Genomic DNA, 24,965 nt, shown 5'->3' on the forward strand with positions numbered 1-24,965 from the left:
AGGGATGGTGACTCCACCACCTCCCTGGAGAGCACATTCCAATGGCCAATCACTCTCTCTATGAAGAGCTTCTTCCTAACATACAGTTTAAACCTCCCCTGGTGCAACTTGAGACTGTGTCCTCTTGTTCTGGTGCTGGTTGTCTGGGAGAAGAGACCAATCCCCAGCTGGCTACAACCCCCCTTCAGGTAGTTGCAGAGAGCAATAAGGTCTCCCCTGAGCCTCCTCTTCTGCAGGCTAAGCAACCCCAGCTCCCTCAGCCTCTCCTCACAGGGCTTGTGCTCCAAACCCCTCACCAGCTTTGTTGTCCTTCTCTGGACACAATCCAGCCTCTCAACATCTTTCCTAAACTGAGGGGCAAAACTCTCCTCAGTCCTCTTTTACCCAGTTGTCTCTTCCCTCATGCTTATACCACTTCTCCCTTTCCCCTCTCTCCTGCCCCCATGCCTCATGCTCCCCTACCCTTCTCCCTGTCCAAGTCTCAACCTGCCCCGGTGCTGCCTGCTACCACGAAACCTGCTGCCCTGGAACATCCCCTCTCTCATGGCAGGGCCACACAAATGCTGGAGCTAGCAGAAGCTTTGTCAACCAGCAGCCCAATTTTGTCTAGAGCTGGTGGAGAATTTTCACTCAAAAAATGCTGATTCAATAGCACAGGAAAGCTCTGTGTCCAGCCAGTGGAAGTGTAATCAACATTATCTATGGCTTTCTTTTGAATGCTGCATTTTAATCTCAGCCACCTAAGACATGCAAAATCTACCCTTTAAAGTCAGGTGGGAAAATCATAATTATATCAACACCTCAGTAAGATCATTCTGAGATTTCCCAGATAGCTTTGTTGTAATTTGATCATAGAATCAATAAGGTTGGAAGAGACCTCAAAGATCATCAAATCCAACCTGTCACCCAAGACCTCATGATGACTAAACCATGGCACCAAGTGCCACGTCCAACTCCTCTTGAACACCTCCAGGGATGGTGACTCCACCACCTCCCTGGGCAGCACATTCCAATGGCTAACAACTCTCTCTGTGAAGAACTTTCTCCTCACCTCCAGCCTAAACTTCCCCTGGTGCAGCTTGAGACTGTGTCCTCTTGTTCTGGTGCTGGTGGCCTGGGAGAAGAGACCAACCCCCTCCTGGCTACAACCACCCTTCAGGTAGTTGTAGAGAGCATCAAGGTAGGTCTCCCCCAAGCCTCCTCTTCTCCAGGCTAAACAATCCCAGCTCCCTCAGCCTCTCCTCGCAGGGCTTGTGCTCGAGGCTTCTCACTAGGAAAACAAAAGTTTGAAATCCCAGAATTTCTACCAGAACAGAAATTGGCAGGACTGACCTTGAGGAGAGGAGAAAGTTCTTCACTGAGAGAGTCGTTCACCATTGGAATGTGCTGCCCAGGGAGGTGGCGGAGTCACCATCCCTGGAGGTGTTCAAGAAGGGACTGGACGTGGCACTTGGTGCCATGGTTTAGTCATGGGGTCTGTGGTGTCACATTGGAGTTGATGATCTTTGAGGTCTCTTTCAACCTTGATGATTCTGTGACCATCTTGCTTTACCACCAGGAGCCACGTTTTAATGCCATGCATGAAATCAAGTGAAACCAACGGTGCTCAACAGTCAATATTGCTGGGATCAGACCCCAGCCCAGCACTTCTGTCACAAGCCCATCTTGAGGAGCACAGAGTCTCCAGCATGGCACTGGCAAGCCCCATGCTACTTTAGATCAGCAGAACAGACCCATTCTCGGACATTTTGTCCTCATTCAGATGGCTCCAGCAGTAGGACTTTCTTCTGGGAGAAGATCTCATTGCTTTCTTCAGATTTTTTTGACACATTCACAGAATCACCAAGGTTGGAAGAGACCTCATTACCAAACTGAGTTGAATTGCAGAGCAGTTTTAGTAATTCTGAGGCATTTTCAGCTGTGCTGGGACATTAGCCACAACTTCCAATTTTGCAGCTGTGTATTACTGACACCTCACTTTTCCTGGAGGGGGTTTCACCCTTACATTTACTCATAGTTGTGGTATTCTGTGTTGTCTTTGGCTGCTTGTTGTCTTTGCTTGGAGAGAAGGGCAACAGAGCTGGTGAGGGGTTTGGAGCACAAGCCCTGTGAGGAGAGGCTGAGGGAGCTGGGGTTGCTTAGCCTGCAGAAGAGGAGGCTCAGGGGAGACCTTCTTGCTCTCTCCAACTCCCTGAAGAGAGGTTGCAGCCAGGTGGGGGTTGGTCTCTTCTCCAAGACAACCAGCACCAGAACAAGAGGACACAGTCTCAAGCTGTGCCAGGGGAGGTTTAGGCTGGATATTAGGAAGAAGTTCTTCACAGAAAGAGTGATTTGCCATTGGAATGGGCTGCCCAGGGAGGTGGTGGAGTCACCATCCCTGGAGGTGTTTAGGAAGAGACTGGATGGGGCGCTTGGTGCCATGGTTTAGTTGATCAGATAGTGTTGGATGATAGATTGGACTCAATGATCACAAAGGTCTATTCCAAGCTGGTTAATTCTGTTCTGTTCATTCTGGCTGGTTTATATGCACTTTGTATTTTCTTCTGGCTCTGTAAAATTCAGTCTGCTTCAAGCAATGCTTACGTTTGTCCAAGCCTCCCCTCACCCCTGCCCATCGCGTGGATTGGCTCAGCTCTGTGAAATGCTTTATCGATGTGGTGATGTACCATGCACCTTCCTTCTCACTTGCTTCGTAGTGGCACATCCCAGGGTATGGGGAAAGGATGGTGTCTGTGCTTCCACACTTCACAAGCAGTGGTGAAAGCCTCTGGTTAATTTTAGGCTGAGGGGAGCCTGATGTTTGTGAGATGCTGTCGCTGTGTAATGCACAGAGGTGCCTCTTGGACCACAGTGCTACAGCTTAAGATGATTTACAGCTTTTTATTATCACACAAACACCCTCTGTGAAACACAAGAAGATTGCTCCAGGAACTCTATCCTCCAAAACCAGATAATAAAGGGGACAGGTTTGCCTTGCTATCCAGCTAGTTGCTTTAGCACTCCAGTTCAGCCTATAGATGTACATCTGCTGTTTAGCAGCCCAAAGCTCTCTCCTGGGCTGCTCCCGAGTCTCCACAAGTGTCAACCCTGGCACACCAAGGGTTGGATCTAGGGTGGTCACTGCCATGGCCAAGCAGAGGGCAGGAGCCAAGCATGCCTCTGACAAGACTGCCAGGCATCCTCCATGCACCAGCAGCATGATAAGATGATGCTCATTGCACAGTGCATGTTGCAAGCTGCCACACATCCTGCAGAAACTGGAGGCTCTTCCATATCCATGGGATTTGGTCCCCTAGACATAGAAAAGCTGCAAGACCAAAATCCATCACCTCACAAAACCTGCTCTCAACGTGAAGCAGGCAAATAGGTAGCAACATAATACTTCACTCAGAGAGAATCTGCCCATCAACTCAATTCCTGTCACTAAGTCAGAGCTGAGCATCTCACACACTCTACTCCCACCAGGCACATCACACTGACATGGTGTCCTGCAAGAGCAGCCACAGCACCACAGCCTATGATCCAAGATAGGAGCAAATGCCAGCACGTTCAGTATCATCTCCTGGATCCTTGTTCCATGTACCTGTCCTTCTGAGGCTGTTTTACCAAAATCAGCAGTATTGCAAAGCCTCACAGGTGGGGAAGTTTCTAACCTCCATCATCAGCTCAGATCCAAGAAAGTTCTCCTCTCCCTCTACTTTGCCCTAGTGAGGTCCCACCTAGAATACTGCATCCAGTTCTGGGCTCCCCAGTTCAGGAGGGACAAGGATCTACTTGAGAGAGTCCAGCAGAGGGCTACAAGGATGATGAAGGGAGTGGAGCACTGCTTGATGAGGAAGGGCAGAGAGACTTCGGGCTGTTTTGTCTGGAGTGAAGACTGAGAGGAGATCTGATCAATGTCTATCAATACCTGAGGACTAGGGTCAAGAAGGAAGGGGACAGACTCTGATCACTTGTGCCCTGTGATAGGACAAGGGGCAATGGGTGGAAACTACAGCACAGGAGGTTCCAACTCAACATGAGGAGGAGCTTCTTCACTGTGAGGGTCATAGAGCACTGGAACAGGCTGCCCAGAGAGGTTGTGGAGCCTCCTTCTCTGGAGGCTTTCAAACCCTGTCTGGATGCATTCAATCCTGTGTGACCTGTGCTAGATTCTATGGTCCTGCTCTGGCAAGGGGGGGTTGGACTTGGAGATCTCTGCGGTCCCTTCCAACTCCTAACATCCTGTGATCATCTAATCCTCACCCCCAGTGCCCCCTGCAGTAAAAACTGAGGCACGCTGCTCAGCTGCGGCGTTGTGATGTTTGGGAGTCAAGACCGGCAAGGTTATCCTTGCCAGCTCTCTTCCTCTGAATCACACAAGACAGACACTCCTTCAGATTATTGATGGCGCAGAAAAGCAACCTGGAGGAGGAGGAAGCTCTCATTTTGCAAAGGGACGTGAGGCTCAGTGTGTCCTCGTTGCCTGCATTCATCATGCTAGTTAGTTTGTTTACCTAATCAGCTCCCGAAACATGTCTGCTAAAGAGAGAAATCTCCCCGAGGCTGGCCATGAGCCAGGAATCCCAATTACCACAGGGATAATTCAAGGCATCTAGGGCATTACTGTGCATTGCTGCTGTATTGTTTCAACCTAACATTGTCACTGGTTACACTCATTTTCTTGGCTGCTACTTTCCAAGCTGGGGTCGCACAGGAGAATTAGGAGCGACCTGTGTCGGTTTGTTTTCTGATAAAGAAAAAAACCAAAGCAGCTCTCATCTCTTAAAGGAAGAGTCCAGGGTAGATAACGGGAGATTTCTGCTTCGCCACATGGCGTGTTGTGCCTTTGATGGAGAGTTTCAACAAGGGTCTTCACAAACAGCGAGCTTTACGGAGCGCAAGACGGTCCCAGCCCAAAGCGGTGCGACTTGAAACGTCCACTAGATGGCCACAAGCAAATGCGCAGACACACGTACGCGGACGGACACGCTCAGACGCCGCAGCACATGCCTCCCGCAATGACTCCCTGCCCAGGCGCTGCAGGCATGCCCTGCTCGCTCTGACAGTTTCCCTGCAGCAAACCTTCAGCTTCAGGGAACAGAACTGTTGCACTGCGTGATCCCTGCCCACAAGCCATCTCTGATGTTCAGCTCTTCAAGTAAGGATCATAGAATCAAGCAGGTTGGAAAAGACCTGAAAGATCATCAAGTCCAACCTGTCACCCAAGACCTCATGACTACTAAACCATGGCACCAAGTGCCACGTCCAGTCTCCTCTTGAACACCTCCAGGGACGGTGACTCCACCACCTCCCTGGGCAGCACATTCCAATGACGAACGACTCTCTCAGTGAAGAACTTTCTCCTCACCTCGAGTCTAAACTTCCCTTGGTGCAGCTTGAGACTTACCCAGACAGGCAGCCTAGGATCTTTCTGGACTTCTAGGATATTGCCTTGGGTTATAATAATTTGTGATGGTCCCACCTGACACGATGGTGCTGATGGCCTTCTGACCCAACACATGTCCATCCATGTTCTTCTCCCAGGGATCCACCGCCTTGGGCTGCACCATGTAGAAGCTGAACTTCTCACATACATCCACCAGATCTCTTCCCCAACACACTGCAGTTGCTTGTGTCCCTTTCCCCACCATGCTGCTTTGGACTGATCCTGTCACCTCACTGTATGCACAGCAAAGCTTTGGACACAGAAGCTGTTTCTTACTGCAACCTCTTTACACTTCTTCCTGTGCACTGGTTTCCCCTCTCTTGGACTGCAAAACACCTGGTCAAGCTCAATATCCCCTTCACAGCAGAATGCTGCTCCTAAAAGTCATGTCCAGCAGCACACCTCTCATTTCCCCACTTGAAGCCCTTTGGTGGATCCAGACACAGACCAGAGAACACCTCCATGCTCAGGGCACTGCTGCCATCTCAGCACTTGGCTCCTCCTAGCAACTACACACCTCCTTACTTTCCAATTCAAGACTCTACAATGAGAGTAGTCAAAATGATGATCTCCTCTGAAAGCACAGAGACATCCTCACCCTCATATCAGACAGGGATGGGGAGAGACTGTTTACAAGGGCCTTTGGTGACAGGACCAAGGGTAATAGCTTCAAACAATAGAAGGGCAGAATTTAGATTGGATATCAGGAAGAAGTTCTTCACTATGAGGGTGGTGGAACACTGGAAGAGGTTGCCCAGGGAGGTAGCTGAGACCCATTCCCTGGAGATATTCAAGAGGCTCAACAAGGCCCTGGGCAGCCTGATGTAGTTGGGGACGTCCCTGCTGACTGCAAGGAGGTCAGACTGGATGACATTTGGAGGTCCCTTCCAGCCTGGACCATTCTAAGATTCTGTCTGAGGATGCAAGCACTGCAAAGAACAGCCTCATGTCTTCCCTGAAGCAGGTTGCCATCCACACATACAGTCCCTGAGGCTTTACAATGAATTGTCACAAGAGTGTAAGATCTGACTGGGTTCTGGGGCTTCTCCAAATCCCCCTGCTGTAGGTGATCACCCCAGGAAAGCTGCTTGTCCCCAGGCTGCTGGTGGAAACTGTACCACTTGTGTAAGCCTGGAAATGGTTTATTGCTGTCTTTACAAATGTAATGTCAAAATTATTGGCACTGTTTATGGTGACATCACTTTCTATGGCTGGTGTAAAATGGGTATGAAGTTAAATGAGAGCAGTAAAGATGCACATGGGTCTCTTGGATGATCACAGGACTCATCATCCCTCCTCTTGCTAAACACTGGGAAAGAGCTTTCTGAGCTCACATTAAGAAAGAGCAATTTCTGTACATAGCATGGCAAGAGCCTTTCCCAGTAATACCTGGAGCTGTGTTTCAACCCACACAGCTAACAGGTCCTACCAGATGTGCTGAGATGAGCTGTGATGAGTATTCATCTGTCTTGAGCAAAGACATGGTGGTTCATCCCAGCTTGGGTCTCCTCTCAGCTGGACTAGCACAGGGCACACTTTGAATACAGGCTCAGTGCAACACCCAGCAGAAATGTACATGCTATTGCCATGCCACTGGTCCTGCAGGACAGGCCTGCCTCTGAATCTTGCTCAGTGGTTCACAGTGGAGCTGTGCAACACATCTGCCCAACAAGTGCATCCCTGAGACACTGACTGCATCACAGCCAGACCATGATGCCTGCTGACCAGACAGCTTAATTGGAGCTATAGATCCATAAAGGCAGCCAAATGCTGAGATATGGCAGATGAACACCCAAGTTCCTCTTCTCCTAACATGCTGACTGAACAACAGGAAAAATATCAGTCACAAGTGTGTCACAGAAGAGCTGGCAAGGATTTGCCCACCATCCTTGTCCACAAAAACCCAGGGAAACAGCTCAGAATCACAGAAACATTCAGGTTGGAAAAAACCCCCTCAGGATTACCAGGACTCTACCCTACTCTACAAGGTTCACCCCTAAACTCTATCCTCAAGCACCACATCCAAATGACCTTCAAATACATCTAGGGTTGGCGACTCAACCACCTCCCTGTCATCATCACAAAGGATGATACGGCACATCCATCCTTTGGGTGCTCACAACACCTGGAGCTATTAACCAAGCTGTTGCCCTGCCTGCATAGTTCTGCTCCACCTCCTTTTCCCACTCTAATACTGCTCTGCAGGTCCTGTGGCACAGAAGAAAGCTTTAACATGGGCCTTCATAAACACCCATATGCAATTCACTCTGTGAACATGCAGGGACATACCATATTATCACCTTCATGCCAGGGCAAGGCAAGTCAGGGCAGCCAGAGAAGAAAGGTCACATCTCCTTCTTGATGTCTTTCAATGGGCACCAGAATCAGAGCTTGGGATGCCAGCCTTCCTCAGAGGCTGTGGAGCACTGCCTGTGCTCTAGGCTGCCCTTCCATGCCAGAAGCAGATGAATGTTGTGTTTTCCTTTATCAGTAGACACCAGCAAAGGGCAAAGGTGTACTCTGGCTATCCCCAGAAAAACACATAGGAGCCAGAGTCTGTGCACCCCCAGGAAGTGGTGTCTGCAGCACTACCTGGTGCCCACAGTTTCCCTGAGTTAAGGCCCAAGCCCATCCATGTGTGCATAGGGACAGCCTCCAAAATCCTTCCTTGAGGACTAAGTGGGAACTCCTGGTGTGTTGAAACATTAGCAGGAAGCCATCTCCTGCGACAGCAGGAGCCTGGACTGAGGAAAGAGTTGCAGCCCTTTAGTCTTCCCTTAGGAAGATACATAGTAAGGATGGTGTTTGCAGTTTGGTGCATCTACTCAACCTCAGCAAATCCTTCACTGGGGCCTCCTGAATCTGAGGAAGGAAGAGGACCACCAGAACCAAAGAGCAAGCCAGAATAGCCATCTGTCCCCTGGCCACCACACAAGAGGACTGGGAGTTATGTCTGCACTGCGGTGGCCCTTCAGCGCTCTACTCATACCATGTGTCTGCTCCCAACTCTACAGGCTCCTCACCTCTGTGTATCCTTAACCTTCTTTGAGTAATTCACAACTCCAGGAGTTTCCACATGACACCTCACAGCTGCAGATGACTCATGCTCCAGGCAGTGGCTGCTGCTGTACTACTGACACATGCAGGTGACAGTGCCAGCTCAGGCTAGGGCACAGCACAGCTAACAGTGAGACCTGCAGAGCTGGCACACGCAGACTGCTTGTGGATGCTGCTTGCATCAGGGCAGCACATCCAAGCTCACCAGGACAGTCCCAGGCATCCTCTATGCTTTGGCCACCCAAGCTAAGATCTTCCAGACAGGGATTCTCCCTCAGTTGTCACTTGGCCCATGAAGCCTTGATCTCAGTCATGGTCGTTATGTAAGCTCAACAAGCTGATCCAATCAACTAACAAATGGCAGGGTGCTGTAGTGGCAGTCATGGGGGACTCTGAGATGTAAACCAAAGAAATGGAGGGACCTAGAGATATGAGAAACCTCTGACAGATGTAAAACAAGTTATCTTGGAACAGACATCACCAGCACATCAGGCTAAAAGCAGTGTCTGGCACAGATGCTCATCGTGTACATTTGCATGGATGGATTGGCTAGGTCCTCTGAGGGGCTGTTTCCCATCAGCACTCACAGCTCAGCAGACCCCACAGCTGCAGGTAAACCAGAACTTCCCAGAGGCATGAGTGATCACCCTGGCCACACTGGCCTGGCTGAGCAACACAAGCATGGGCTAACCCAGGCTGGCAAAGTGCTGCTGCTTATCCACCTTGCAGCAAGTGAGCCTCCAACAGTCAGTCAGCAGCAGGTTACACCTAGACCATGAAAGGGACATAATCCCAGTGTTTATGAATGTGTAACGTGTGTAGCATAAGCCTTTGCATGTCACAAGTAGGTGAGCAGCTATAAACAAGGCTTCACTTGCACTTCCTTGCTATGAATTTGGAGAGAAAGCTACAGCTGAAAGCTCTGATAGCTAGCAGTCAAACTGGTGGTTTCAGCTCTACCTTTGCTAGACAGTTGGGTGCCTAACAGAAACCCACTGAAAAAGAAAGTAGGAAGAAAACTGTTTCTCACAGGAGGCAGGTCCTAAACTAAACATCTCTTGCTGCCCTCAGGGGCAGTGCTGCTCAGAGTAGACAGAAGAGTACTTAAAGCTTTCTCATAGACCCTGATGAAGGCAGTGTCTGGAAGCCACCTTCACTGTAGGTTACTGTAGCAACAGTTAGCTTTCAAACCAAGTTTCTCTTTGCTGCTCCACAGAAGGACCTGCCAGCCTTGCACACAGGAAGATGAGGGTCATCTCTACATCTGTTGAGGACCAGACTTCTCAGCAGCTTGGTGCCTGAAGCAAATGGTAGTATGATTTTGTATTTCTGCAGAAGCCTGGGCAAAACCTGCCTTGCAGAACACCCCCCCAAACCCCCAGAACAGTGAGAAAGCAGAGGAAGATTCATGCTGCCAGAGAAGAATGAGAACTTGTTGTGATGTATCAGGGTAAAAGATAAACAGTACAGAGGGAAAAAAAAATAGATCCATTAAGAAATAAAGGGTAGAGTAAATTAACTGTGTGTCTAAAGTGCCTGTGTTATTGAACTGTTGGAAAAAAATCTCTATTCAAAGTGAGGAAAGGAGGAAAACTTTATGATAAAGGGTCATTAAAGGAAAACTCAAGCACACAACCATCAGATGGTCCCTCTGCCAGGCATCCTAAGGCTGGAAGGGAATTAACTATTGAACTTGCTGGGCTGCCCAATTATTTCGTTAAAAATCAGCTATGGAAAACTGCAGCAGCATCAGAGGAGAGAAAAGAAAGTCCATCATTAAAAGGAGGAGTGAATGCAAGTCTTCCCAGCACACAGATTTAGGACAGCATTTCCAGAACAGCTTAAATTATCAAGGGACCACAGTGCCCAGGCTAGCTGGAGAAGCTTTACTCTTAAATGACTGCTGTTAAGAAAGCAGGGGCATAAATGAAGGAAAGAGAGTTCGAGTTGTCACAACCTGGCATTAAGCCTGAAGAGCCATTCCACATTGTCCTGGCCGCAATGGGGAAAGTCCTTGCCAAGGCAGTCAGCAGCAATGGGCTCCAGCAAATTTAGTTGCCTGCCTGCTTTTCCTCTTGCAGGAAGCTTAAGTGTCCCAACACTCGAAGGTATCCGAGCCTCAATGATGGTATTGCCACACCATGGAGAGAGCAAGGAAGAAGCTGTCACTGCAAAGCCCCATTTCCCTCATGATACTGTAGAGGAGTACTCCAGAACCACACTGTTCCTTATGCTGTGACAGCCCCAAACATCTTGCAAGGGCCAGAGCAGAAGGCAAGGACAGGCAGATTTGGGGTTATTTGGTTCTCTGTCCCATTTACAGAATGTGTCAGTGGCTGAAGCAACTCTGACTGAACATGGAGGAATGAAATGGTATAAAAAAAGGTAGTATATAAAATATTCATACCTCTCTACCTCCATCTCTGCACTAAAAAATACCTTTTAAGCAGCACCTACAGCTGGGGCTGTAGGAGGGCAAGTCCTACAAACTGGGCAGGTGACCTGCATGGTCTACAAACAAGCAGAAGAGTCCCCACTTCACAGTAAGCTGAAGAAGTGTTACCTGTCCACCATTTGCCTTCCTATCTGCTGCCACATTTTTCCCCTCTGTGTGTAAGACTTCTTGGACAGTAATCTCTTTGGGAAGGCTTGCCTGGGCCCCTGCTCTTGCCCATCACCCAGCCCCTCTGCTTGCAGCTCTGGTAATTAACTTGTAAACAAAGTTCCAGCACATGGACTGCAAACGGGCCATAGATAAAGGGTAATGAAAGCAATCCATTACAGAAAGGGCCAAATTAAACCACTCTTAATTGAAAAATGGAAATGAATATGAATTTAAATCAGCTAAACAAGCAGGTTATTGAAGAGGCAGCAAAGTGGATGAACTCCTCACATACCAATTAAAGACATGGAGGCAGAGATGCACCATACGCCACAAGAAACACTCATAATAATCTTCTCACCAAGCCAGTAAATTTGATTAGTTTTATTACTCTCACTTGTACACTTCCTCCATTCCCAAAAACATAGGGGAAGTTAATGACACTTCTCTGGTATCACACTGCCATGGCTTGCCCCACAGCTCAGGAGTTATTGGCAATGGTAGCCAGCAGTAGCTGCTCCACTCTGTTTCATGATTAACCTCTGGCAGAGTTTGCAGGGTTCTTTAAAAAAAATATATATATTAAAAACCATTAAAATATGGGAATGGTTGGCTCAGACAACAGAGACACTCTGAGCTTCTCCATCACCTTGGTAATTTCCCTCCAGCCACCCTAATCACTCCAGTAATTTCCCTCCAGCTACGCGATCTCCATCAGCGTGCTCTGTAGTGATACAGGTGGGAAGCTGCGGGTGCTGTGCCTCCTGCTGGCCTTTCTCCAAGTGTGAGAGTCACCCAAAGTTTTAGCAAGAATAGACAGATAGTCACTCAATAAGGGTAACAGTGACAAGCATAAGCTTAGAGAAAATATCACCACCACTACTTCCTGCAGCACTGAGAAATCCCTTGGCAGCCATTCCAGGCACAGGCTGGGTCAGGAACTGCATGGAGCCATCATCCCCATGCCACACTTATGCCATGGGATTAGGACTACAACACTCTGCAGCAAGCAGGAAAAACTCTAGGGAGGGGTAGAAGCCAGGGTCGCTAAAGCTCCATACAGCAAACTTTTCCTGCAGGTTCCTCAGGTGTTTCCAAATCATGTCCTGCCTTACAGAATGGTTTTGCAAGACTGAAGCAGAGTAAGCATCTTTTCCTGCAAAAACATTCTGGGTATCAATCTTTCCCTCTGATAGCAGCTAACCCAACATGCCTTGAATCAGAGTTTAAGTTGGCTTTGGTTTAGTTTGAGCCAAAATGGACCTCTCAACTGCCTGGCAAATCTTCCTGGATACACCATCCCCACCCCTCACTCATGGCACCAGCTGGGGTTCCTTTCACTTACATGAGCAATTTTCTTTGTCCCAAATTTCCCCATCCACATCATTAACAACAAGAACTGACAGGTTTTGGTACTTTTATTCTCTTCTTTAATCGATTCCTTCCCCTAAAAAGGCAAATACAGTCTCCCCATAATGGCAGTCAGGATATCCCACTCCCCCCCTCCCCCCTTTTTGTTTGTTTTTAATACTGAACTGACTTGTTGATTTACTTGATCAGTAGGAGACAGTACCCTAATGACAAACACACACACACACATTTTGATAATCAAACTGTTACTTCATGTTTGTGTTGTGGATATTGGTGTTTCAGGTTTGGAGCTGCCACATATTAATGAATTCAATAGGGATAACATCAAAATCTCCACATTACACTTTCCTGTTAGGAGAAGCACGCTGGTTTAAGTCAGATGCCAGGATACTTGTCAGCCTGAGGCCATTCTGAATACCTCAAGCTGTCCATTAAGGATATACCTCCCTGCAGGAATCTACTTACCTCACCTGGATTTCACAGAATGGTTTGGGTTGGTTCTAACAGCAGCACTTCAACTCCTCTGACTGTTCTCACAAATACACTGATTGCTGCAGTCTTTTCCAAGCACCTGGCAAAAATGGCATCTAGTGGCATCTAGTCTGACTTGTGCCAAGTGCCTCACTAGGAAAATCAAATTCTTTCCCCATGCTGCCCAACAACAGGAATCTCACCTTCCTTCCAGGAGCAGCCAGCTCAGTATGGGAGGAAGATGCATGCAATGTGCAAGACTGCTGCCTTGGAAAAAAGCCCAAACATCTTCACCTTCTTTTAAGTGGAGGATTTGAATATTTTTTCCCCCCTGAATTTAATGCTTTGCCTCTCAAACCTACAACTTTTTTGGATTCTGATGGCTATTTATAGTGCTCTGCTAGAGGTTTTAATGCCAGTAGTTCCTATATATCACACTCTCAATTGTGCTCTTTGAATGTCACTTTCATATTGAATTTCATAGGTGATTTACTTTCCCTTTGACTACTACCTCCTGAGAAATAATTCCATGAATGAAAATAAGGGATAGATATCACTCTAAGGTGTGGATCCAGTGGGAATCCACATGAAATGCTGTGCAAGTCCACAGCATGTGATGCTCACAAAAAAAATCTTAGAAAACACTACCATTAACGACCTATAAGGGGGGAGAGAACAACACTGAATGATGAGAGTGAACCACGAGCTACAGTGAAATTACAAAACTATGAAGCTTCCTTGAGCAGACAGAAACTCAGGCAAGGGGGAAAAAAAAATAAGTGATGACAAGAAATAATTAAATATTTATTCCCTCTTTCCTAGTATTTTTAATCAGCTGTATCTTCCAAGAGGCATCAGATGATGCGAATAGATTCAAAGCAAGGTTTTCTTCACTCATGCAGGTCTGCTGCAGAAAATTAAGATCACAGTATCACAGTAACTAAGGTTGGAAGAGACCCCAAGGATCATCAAGTCCAACCTGTCCCAACAGACCTCACAACTAGACCATGGCACCAAGTGCCATGTCCAATCTCCCCTTGAACACCTCCAGGGACGGCGACTCCACCACCTCCCTGGGCAGCACATTCCAATGATGAACGACTCACTCAGTGAAGAACTTTTTCCTCACCTCCTCACCCCTGGCACAGCTTGAGACTGTGTCCCCTTGTTCTGGTGCTGGTTGCCTGGGAGAAGAGATCAACCCCCTCCTGTCTACAACCACCTTTCAGGTAGTTGTAGAGGGCAATGAGGTCACCTCTGATCCTTCTCTTCTCCAGGCTAAAGATATTTACATGGGTTCAAAAGCTGGGGGAGGTTGCCCAAGTAGTCAGTAACCATCATTATTAGATAGCTGCCCTGCTCTCCTACTCTTCTTTAACATCCACTCTTGCCAGTGTCAGAGCTGGTAGGGCTTTCACTATGCTTGTTAGCCAAAACTGATAAAATGCCACATGAAATCCAGAAGACTGAAGGGAAAATCCTGAGGACAAAACCCCCCAAGTTGTCTAAAAAAAAAAAGCTGGAAGTGACTGTGTTAGAAAAGAAATAATAGCAATAAATAGACATAGAAGCAAGAACCTGGCAATAATCTGAGGCCATTTCAGCAAGGACTCAGAAATCCAGCTGAAGTGGTGTGAACACACCCCATGTGCAGATGTAGCCATGTGATCCCGTATCTCCAGGATGAGTGACAGGCAGGATGGGCTTCAAAGAACAACCACATGATTCAGAGACTAAATGTGTGATTTATGAAGAATGATTTAAGAAAAGATCTTCACAGCTTGCTTAACCAATAATGAAAACTAAAAGTGACAGCCAGGAGAAGAAATAGCTCAGGTTTATTTAAAGAGTGTGAACATCGTTACAAGGGGGGAAAGAACTGGGCTCATATGAAAGGGGCTAGGGCTAAAGTTGAAAAGGAACATGAGGGGAATTATTAAGCAGCATGACCAAGATTTGGGATCATCTTGTCATGGCTTGGGACACACACACAAGAAAAGTGTGAGCAAGAAAACTTAATGGAATGTGTGATAAGGGACAATAGGGTGCTGACCCATTGGGAAGATCAGTGGTGCTCAGGACTCCTACATCAGTCCTGACATTCACCCTGGCAGGGTGCTCATGGTCTCCTAGATGCCACAAAAATCCTGCTGTTTCTTATGATTTCCCCATTCACAATGAGCAGAAGTGTTACACACAAGCACCTTCTCCTGGAATACTCGTACCGTTCACAACTCCTGACATCCAGAACAGCCACACCACAGGCTGCTTCTGCTGTCCAAGTCTACCTTGATCTCTGGGGCAGAGGGGCAACAGTAAGGCGCACTCCTAGGTTTAAAAACTGCAGTGGAGGAAGAGGAGGTAGTTGTTCACTTAGCTAGCTGCACAATTACATGCTGGCAAGTCTGTGACAGCTAAGATATGGTAGCCCCTATTTCACTTCCAAATTAGGTAAAACACTGAGCCTCAGCAACAGAAGAATGGTCCAGACGCTGAAGCAGTGTCCAGCTCTGCACTGTCTGGGTCTCTGTTCAACATCTTCTGCCTCACCTACAATGAAGGTCGTCAAGTCTACTCAAGTAAGTAGTACATCTGCAGTTTAACATACACTGTGCCACTAGATGAAGCTCTTCCTTACAAAGGCCCTTTACGGGGAATAAAAGGATCTTCTTTCCAAACCAGCATCAGATGGTGTGTCCAGGCAACACTAAACTCCTGCCAGATCTCCCCAACTTAATGTCCTACAGGGTCATAGACAGAGAAGTGACTCTCCAGCCAGATCACTCTCTCTAGAGGAAAAGAATATTTTGTTGCCAAGAAAGGTTAGACCAGATGTAGAATTCTATGATCCTTGAGGTCCTTTGCAGCCTAGTATTCTATGATTCATCAGAGCCTATTGCTCTGAGAAAAATCCTGATGCATCAGGTAAGGTTTCAGAGGACAGACCATTATTTCTGAAGACCAGTGGAAACCCTGTCAGCTTGCAGGTCATCTACAAGCTGTTAGGTCACCGAGAGTCCTGCCTGAACAACAGGCTAGGAAGCACAACTTTCTTTTATAAAAATGTCACTCCTGATTGAGCAGAAGAATGAGGGCAGCGAGGGAGGCTCAAGACTGAGGGGGAAAGAGCTGCACTTTTTTTGGAGTGTTTGTCCTGTTCCTGCACAGGGTCATGCCTCATCAGCTTCCAGAGTCATTGTTACCTTGCTAAGTGCTCTCCGAACTACCCTCCAAAGCCACAAGGGAACAGCCTCCTGGGCTGTCTCGTTAACAAAGAATACGGGCTGAAGACATTGATTAGTGCTAGGCAAGCCTGAGGGACTGAGCAGAAGGAGGAACGAGGGACACCAGGACCCTCCCAGTACTACATGGCACTCAGGCCAATCCCTCTTGTAGAAACTACTATGCACCACTGCCACGGACCAGGCTGGTTTAACCCCCAGCCAGCCAAGAAACATCACCTGCACCAGCAGAAACGGGTCCCAGGCTTGGCCATTGCAGCCCTGTGCAGCAACCTGGCAGGAGCTGAGCATGGGGAGGAGGGAGGCTGCAGAAGCTGCTGGAGTCCACCCTTGTGACCATCACGTCTGTTCTGTCCGAGCACATTGTGCCTGCCACAATGTACTCAGCAACTGTAAGTCTTCTCCAGCTTTTTGGGCAGCAATGATTGCTTGCACACTGGCTGCCACACACACCAGAGACTGCAGCTGGCACAGCCCTGCAGCTCAAGCTGCTCCTTACTGCCAGAGCACTCACCACACAGCAGCAGTACTCCACACAGCCTCATGCTACCTCCTCACAGTGGCACAACAGGACTGGCATGCAATTAAAACCCAAACATTTGGCTACATTTAGCCCACATCTCTAGCAGTTGCTGTATCAGCTGAGAAGGGTGATTGGGAAAAGGAGAGGGTATCCATGGATTGGAATGAAAACAGGTTTAAGGAAAAAGCCAAACTAATACCAACCCCAATACAAAGTAAACAAAGTTATACTTAGCCCAGTGAATATGCGGTAGTCACAATCAATTGGAAGGTAGTCCTCAGGAGTAGAACAGCAAGCAAGCCCCTCCAGGGATGGAGAGAAGCAGCAGGACAAGGAGGAAAAGAAGGACCAGGAGCAACCCAAGCAGAAGACCCTCCTATCCTCAGCAAACTTCCCTCTTTATACTGGCCATGCTGTTTATGGTTTGGGATACACCTGTGAGCCAGCTCAGGTCAGCTGCCCTGGCTGACTCCAAACTGCTAATGGCCTGCAGACAATGGCTGGCCTCTGATTCTGTCCCAGCAAAAACAGGACAGTATTAAAAATCTTTAACAATTAAATTATTGCCAAAAACATTCAGGGAAGCTCCACTTGAGGCAGCAAAGGCAATGAAAGTGCAAAGATGATGCATACACCACACCTTGTGAGACTCACCCATTATTCCACCACTGTGGTCAGTGTAGCAGTACTCACAGCAGTACTAGCTGCCTATGGCATCCCCATACATCCTCCTGTGCCCAAAGGAGCAGACATGAGCTCTTTCCCTCCCACACAGCCCACCCAGACCTGGTCTCTGAGAGACCTTTTTTTGCCAACAGCACCAAGACCTTGCAATGCTTCGGTCTTTCCTTGTACACCATTTCCCCTTCAGTGATTTAAGATTCCCTTTGTAACCCAGTCCCTAGCACTCCCCCTCCCCTCCCACCCCCCCAAAAAAACCACCAAAAACCAACCAAAAAACCAACAAAACACAACAAATCACCACTGGTACTGCACTGGAGCAGCCTGCCCAGAGAGGTTGTGGAGTCTCCTTCTCTGGAGACTTTCAAAACCCACATGGATGCATTCCTGCGCTCACTACCCTAAGTGACCCTGCTTTGGCAGGGGGTTTGGACTCGATGACTCCCTTCCAAGCTCTAATGTACTGTGATACTGTGATACCACACACCAGGTACAGCACATGTTGACATACAAACACCAAACACAAATCTGTCCAGAGCAGCTGATCTGGCTGCCTACCAATGGAAAGCAGGGGAATACACAGGCTGGGGAGGCTTATTCAGAGCAATGTCAGCATTCCCAGACCACTGCCTTTTCTTCAGTAAGGGAGGAACACGGCTGAGAGGAGCAGGATAAGAGATATGATTACCTGTATCCTGTCTTCTGGTAACTCCGTTTTCATGGCCAACATCTCTCTAGCATATACATCAGGATAGTGGGCCTCGTTAAAGGCCTTTTCCAGCTCCTCCAGTTGATAGGATGTGAAGATTGTCCTGAGGGGAGTAAAACTCTTTGATCAAAAAATGTAAGAAGACATGAAGACAGTGAAGTCAAAGAAATGGACACAGAAGCTAGAGAAACCCAGGTAACCTGCTAACACAGAGCTTTCCCCCTACCTCCTGTTTCTGTGCACAGAAGGTCAAGTGCCAGGGTGAAAGGAAAACCAGAAAATAACAGAAGACAGCATTTTAAACAGTTACAAATCACCTTCCCTTTAGGGACTTTCTTCTGGAGACAGTCCCTCCCCAGCATCCAGCTCCCACAACCAGCAGCTGTGGCAGCTGCTCTTACATCTCAGACCCTGCTGCCTCTTGTGAGGATCCTGGGGGGGTGTCCCTAACCCTCACCCCTCCTCTGACAGGAAAACACACTCATCCCCGGCCTGGCTTAAAACTAACCCCCTCCTCCCCTTGCATCCAGAGGTTTCTTAACCCTTTGATAGTCACACGGAGATAAAGCAGCATCCCCTCAGCACCTTGCCTGCAGAGGTGTTGAGCTCTTTCCCAGCTGCTGGTCCTTACCCTCATCAGTCTACATGAACAAATAATGCCCCCACAGGAGGCCTGTGCCTTGGCTAAATCTTCCAGAGGTTTTATCCACTTTGCTCCCCACTGCTTTTCATCAGTCCTTCCCAACAAGAGGAAGTGCCAACTCCCTTCCTCTGCCTTTACCCTGGTTGCTTCCACTCCAATATCCCATTAGCTGCTCCCTGCCAGTTTACATTACCCCATTATCCCCTGGAAATCCTCCTGGACCGGCCTGGGCAGGCAGCAGCCCAACCTGCCTCTGCACAGCTAGTTCTCAGCTTGGGACAACCAGATTGAAAAATCAGCAGCTGGAAAGCCGAGACAGATGAAAGCCCTTCTCTAGGGGATGGATGAAAGGTCCTGGACCACTTCCATTCCAGAAGGGTTAAAACTCCCACCCTCTAACCCTCCTGGTAAAACAGATAGATAGATACAGATACAGATATAGATGTAGAGAGAGGTAGAGATGTAGAGAGAGGTAGAGATGTAGAGAGAGGTAGAGATGTAGAGAGAGGTAGAGATGTAGAGAGAGGTAGAGATGTAGAGAGAGGTAGAGATGTAGAGAGAGGTAGAGATATAGAGAGAGGTAATATAGATATAGAGAGAGGTAATATAGATATAGAGAGAGGTAATATAGATATAGAGAGAGGTAATATAGATATAGAGAGAGGTGATATAGATATAGAGAGAGATGATATAGATATAGAGAGAGAGATATAGATATATAGAGAGATATAGATATAGAGAGAGAGATAGAGAGATACACACACATATATAGAGAGAGAGAGAGTGAGAGAACCTGACAACACTCCAATGAACTGCAGCCTTTGTTCAAAGTAAATGTATCAACATATTATTAAACTAAGAAACACATGGCTCCCAGAAAGGGGGAAGGAAAGAGGGGGGGGGGGAATAAAAACAGCAGTCTTTCTAAAATGCATCTGGATTTCAGAAACGCCCTGCAATTCCAGAGAGCATGAACAGAAAATCTCAGAAATCTCCTCTACTGTTCAGAAGCAAAAGGATTCCACCAGATCGATAGCATTACTAACGAAAGCAGCATGCAAATGCAAAGGACCTGCCTGCAAACCAGACCCTTCTTTCCATTCACTCCCGAATCTACATTTCTCTTTTCAAACAGTTTTCCTTCAGCTCCGACAAATCTGTGAGCTCTAGGGACAGCAGAGGCACATGAACTCGTGTATTTTCTTCCCCAAGACACAAGGTAAAAAACATTCCAATTTTGATCCAGTGTAGATCTCAAGCATTCCTCTCCACCCGTCTCTGACATGAGCGCAGAAGCCCAGCAAGGCTCACTGGCAGAAAGGGTTTGCCTGACATGCAGCTGAAGTTTTCCCTTTTAGCTCGAATCCCTGGGTAGCCCCCGGTTTCTTTCGGTGTTTCCGTCCTACAGCTATTTGCAGACTATTGCGCTGACATCTCCCAGCCCTTTCTCGGTACATCTAGAGTTCATAACCGCTTCCCACAGAATACACAACTATAGCTCAGTGTTGCAGGTCTGTTTCCATCCATAATTTAAAATAAAACAAAAATCTGAATTTTGTTTCCTCTCTCCCATCCAGACAGCGACCTGTACACCAGCACCAGCTATGTTTTCACCCAGCCCTGTTTGGTCCACAAAGAAAACGAATCCGTATTTACTCCACAGCACCCAAACTGGGAGCATTTGCCTGGAGAGAGGCTATGGGTTTGGGATGAGCCATCCAGAGCGATTCTCCCATTGCACACATAGCAGGATGCGTCCTGGGATAGTCGTTCTCCTTCCACCACGCGTACTGCTAAGCTTTCACTGGGGCATCTTTTAATCCACCCTTCCTGCATCGTGGCAGGATTGATTTAATTATTCCTAAATTGGTGATGGTGTCTGGCCTTCCTTTGTCCTGACTCTGTGGCCACTGCAATCCCAGCACGGGATTTTTCGTTTCTGTTTTTAAGGAGCAGACCATCCAATTCTGTTTTAACTGTGGGAGAAGTCAGGCAAAAGTCTGTCATCTTGAAAGCTCCCGAGGGGCAAGCGTTTTCCCTCTGGATCTTTCGAACTGCATCACCCTTTCCTTAACCAATTTCCCAGCCGTTTGCAGGTTCCCCGCAGGCTGTGTCTGATTCTCAATTATTTAATCTATTGCAAAAAAAAAAAAAACAAAACCCAAACCCCACATTTATTTACAAGCAATAAAATAAGTAAATCAATTACAGAAATTCTCTCTTGCTGATAACCACTATTAAGATTACTCCATGCAGCCCAAGGGATGGGTTTGATTATTTCGGACAAGTTGACAATTTCCCACACACACACCTCACACCCCCCTGCCCCGACAATAGTGATCTGTACCCTGCCCAGATGCTCATGGGCTGCGCGGGTTTGCGGCTCGGGATACCAGGATCCGCAGCCATCAAAATTAAACAAAATGTACACCTGTGGCAGAGCGCCTTTGCTCCCTAACGGCACCTCCCCAAATCCGAATTATTCTGGATGGGGAGAAAGGAAAAATAAGAATGAAGCCACAAGGACGCCGGGGCGCTCCGGCTGCCTGTGTCAGGACGAGTATTTCACTGCGTGCTGGAGCGGGGCGGGAGCGGGTCAGGCTGGCCGGAGCTCGGCACTGCCGGTGCCCGGTACCCTGGGGAGGAGCGCACCGGGAGCCGGAGGGGTGGCGGGCTCTCGCTTACCTGTGCCGCCTCTTCTTTCGTTTCTTGCTCTGGTTTAGCGAGGATTTGGACATTTTCCGGTCGCTGGAAGAGACATCTTCGGAATCTGCGAAGACACAGGCAGCGGCCGTGGGTTTGGGGCTCCCTCCCCGCCGGGGAACCCCGGCCAGGGCAGGGCCCGGCGGTTCCGCTGCCTCCGGCGGCTCTAGCCGAAGGTTTCGTTGTGATCGCGCCGCGGCCGGGGCCCGCGGCCGGCCGCTTCCTCCACCCCAGAGCGGCCTCAGCCCCGGCCTCAGCGCTGCTCCCAGTGCCGGCACCGGTGCTGCTCCTGGTTCTGGAGGTTTGGGGCGTTCCGTCCCAGACAGGGAAGGCTCCAAGCCGGGACCGGGGTCTCGCTTTCCCCCATCTCCCCCGGAGTCGTTTGCTGGGGCTGCTGTTGTCGCGCTGCTAAAATGTAGAGCCCGGCAAGCACAACAAAACCGTAGGAGAAAGGGGGAGCTGCAACCCCCTCCCCACTGCCGGGCACCCACAGCCACCTGCCCGGCCTGGGGATTCTGTACTTGCCCGCAGAAACACCGGAGCAGGGCGGAAGGGGGGAAAAATAATTTTAAAAAAAAAGATAGAAAGAAAAAAAATATTTATGGAGCTACAAGAGGGGGAAAAAATATACCCGGGAAGAACTGGTGTCTGCCCGCGGCCCTCTGCTCCTCAGGGATGTCTATGCCGGAGGTTGTTAAGGGGAGGGCGATATTGCCTGTGTCCCGAAGGAGCATCCGGGGGGGCAGAAGCGGGACCCTCAATTCGATGCGTGCCGCTGTGTCCCACCGGGGCTGGCCCCGCGTTCAGGCCCCCGTTCCTGCCCGCGGCGCTCCGCGACTCGCCCGGCACCGGCCCCGGGCTGCCCGGCACGGCGTTCTGTGGGCGGGAGCGGCAGGCACCGCCTGGGCCGGGCACCGCGTCGGACGGCTCCGGCTGCTCCCGGGAGGAGGCTTGGGGTCGTCCCCGGGGCTGGGAAAGGGCGCTGCTGCTTGCCCCTCCAGGAGAACTAGAGACGGCCTGGGAGCGGGGCCTGCGAGCAGGGTTGCGGACGACTGCTGCTGCCGTCTAGGAAAGGGATGCCCGGCGGTCCCTAATTTCTCGGCAACGAGTTGGGGCCGCCGGGACCACGGGGGACCTGATCCTCCGGGTCTCCGTGCATCCCCAGACCGAGTGCCTCTGGCTGCGCCATCATACCGCAGCCGCAGCCCCGGACGAGCAGGGAACACAGTACCGCCCGCCTGCCCCTCTCCTCCTCGGAACTGAAACGAAATCGCCTTCCCGCCACCGGTCATGGGCCTCCCACCGGGGCGCCAGGTGTCGGCGGATACTGGAGGCGGGTGTCGGCGCTGGCGGGGCGCCGTGGGTCCCCAGGGACCGGGGACGTGCTTACCTGAGCTGGCCGTCTGGCTGCTGTCCAGCTGCCCGGGGGCCCGGGCCAGGGGCTGCAGGTGGACGCTCTGGGGGTCGGAGAGCACCTCCAGGAAGGTGGGCTGTGTGTAGAACCCGGGGATGCCGCTGGCCCCCAGCAGCCCCATGCCCACACCGCCCACCCCAGCGGGGCTGAGCACGGAGCGGGCCGCCAGCAGGTGCCCGGCGGGCAGCGAGTCCAAGGCGGCCCGAGGGTGCGACGGCGGCTCCTTGTTCAAGCCCAGGATCTCCTGGATGCCGAAGCCGGTGCAGCGGGGAGGGGTGGGCCCGGAGCTGGGCTTGGCCCCCGACGCGGGGGGTGGCGGAGGCGGTGGCGGGGCGGCGGGGGTGGCGGCCGCGCCGTCGGGCTTGGGTTTACCGGGCAGGCTGGGGGCCAGTGCCGCGCCCGCTTTGCCTGTCATGCTGCGGCCGGCGGTCCCTGGTGCCCGCTCCGGGAATGCCTGGGAGCCCCCGGCTCAGGCCCCTTTTATCCGCCCAGCCGGGAGCCCGAGCGGGGTCAGAGCCGCGCAGCCAATCACAGGGGCCAGCCGCGATTAGGGATGCCAAAAAGCCGGCACCGGCGGCGGTGGGGCCGCTGCTCGGCGGGCTGAGGCCGGTGCCCGCCGGCGGACTGGGGCCGCCACCTGCCCCCGCACCGAGAAGGGCCGCCCCGGCGGGCAGGCCTCGGAGCCGCTTTGCCTCCAGCCGTGCTGGGGCAGTGGAGCTGGGAAGGGATGGAGGCATCCGCGCTTTCATAAACACGGCTCCATCCCGGCTAGGGCAAAGGCCTCTGAGGAGAGATGCACCAAGAAACCGCGTAGGCAAATATCAGCATCCCCGGCTTCCTTGCTCCTCTCCTGTTTGGTCAGCAGGGAAATAGGGGTGCACGGAGGAAACCAAAAGATTAAAGATGAGCTGTGTTCCCTGGAAGTGTAGAGCTGAAAGCGTTGTATTGCCAAGAAACATCCATCTTGATGCCATCAGAGGTGGTAGACTAGCTGCTCGGACTCCAGATACCCCTGCCCAGGAGCCAGCCACACAGTTCCATAGGAACTGAGAGCATCTTTCACTATCCACGGGCGAGACACCACACACATCCCTGCCAGCCCTATCCCAACCAAAGACATTAAACTAAGAGAAAGCCAAGCACATTTTCTGTTTCGTTCTACCTGGGGCAACAGCTCCAGCACAGTATGTACCTTAACTGTCATAGCAGTCCACAGCACAGCTCCTGAAGCTGGTTGTCTCCAAAACTGGGGGGATCCATCCAGAATGACCACAAGGGATTTTGACTCTCCCTAGGCCATCTCCTACCTGCTCAGCAAGTTCTGATTTAGGGTCTTGGTTTGCCAATGGACTGGGACTGCTACAGATGCTGGATATCACACCTTCCCTGAGCAAACTGAGGACACCTCCACTCTGAGGGCAGCATGGCTGAGGCCATCTCCTGTTAGAGCTGTAAGGGAGTCATGTGTCAACTTGGTTTTACACATATTTCCTACTGTGATTGTAAAGCAACTTGTGCATCCACAGTGGTGGAAATGGTTCATAAGAGTTGAATGAAGACTGCCAGGGGGCTTCAAGGGCCAGCTGTTCCCAAAGGGACAGGGAGTTGTGAGCCAAGCATGATAACACAATCATCAAAGAAGGTTACCCCTCTAGCCAGGGCCCCATCCCACCGTACTTGAGCAAGACAAGGAGGGACTGTAGCCACTGGGATCAGCCACCAGTCCAAATCACCAGACAAGTTGTTGGGATGAGGCAGATCCCAGTTCAAGACAGTAAGCCAGGTGGGCTGCGGAGCCAGGTACTAATGTGGCTGCAATGTAACTCAGGCTTGGAATTAGAGCCTCAGCCTAAAAGCAGCTGCCAAGTGAAGGAGGGGGTACTGCTGCTGAGGCTCCTTCCATGTCTTTCCTATCAAAAGCCTGTATCAGTGAGCTGACCTTGTGCAGACAGCTTCACTCCTAGAAGGTGGGAAGGATCTGATACAGGCCTTACAGGGTCATAAGAAGCCATCCTGTCACTTCAAACCTTGTCTGTGTCTCACCTGTGTTAGCTAAGGCATGGTTTGCCCTCTGTCCCACCCATCTGGGGCTCCCCGGGTATGGTACACAATTTCCTTTCC

General features: G+C 50.0%; 1 protein-coding gene across 2 annotated transcripts in view; it reads right to left on the minus strand.

Moving 5' to 3' along the window:
* VSX2 (visual system homeobox 2) overlaps positions 1–23,391 on the minus strand; it is a 28,867-nt gene extending 5,476 nt beyond the window's left edge. The window contains exons 1-3 of one of the 2 annotated variants that reach the window (XM_054162038.1): positions 22,821–23,391; positions 21,413–21,497; positions 18,064–18,187 (exon numbers count right to left, since the gene is read on the minus strand). In XM_054162038.1, the coding sequence (XP_054018013.1) occupies positions 18,064–18,187; positions 21,413–21,497; positions 22,821–23,259 (648 nt within the window). In that variant the 5' untranslated portion in view covers positions 23,260–23,391. The remainder of the gene's footprint in view (positions 1–18,063; positions 18,188–21,412; positions 21,498–22,820) is intronic. The other variant, XM_054162039.1, reaches the window with a different exon arrangement.
* Between the last annotated feature and the right edge of the window lie 1,574 nt (positions 23,392–24,965).

The sequence above is a fragment of the Dryobates pubescens genome, chromosome 5, assembly GCF_014839835.1.
Source record: "Dryobates pubescens isolate bDryPub1 chromosome 5, bDryPub1.pri, whole genome shotgun sequence".
Taxonomy (NCBI): domain Eukaryota; kingdom Metazoa; phylum Chordata; class Aves; order Piciformes; family Picidae; genus Dryobates; species Dryobates pubescens.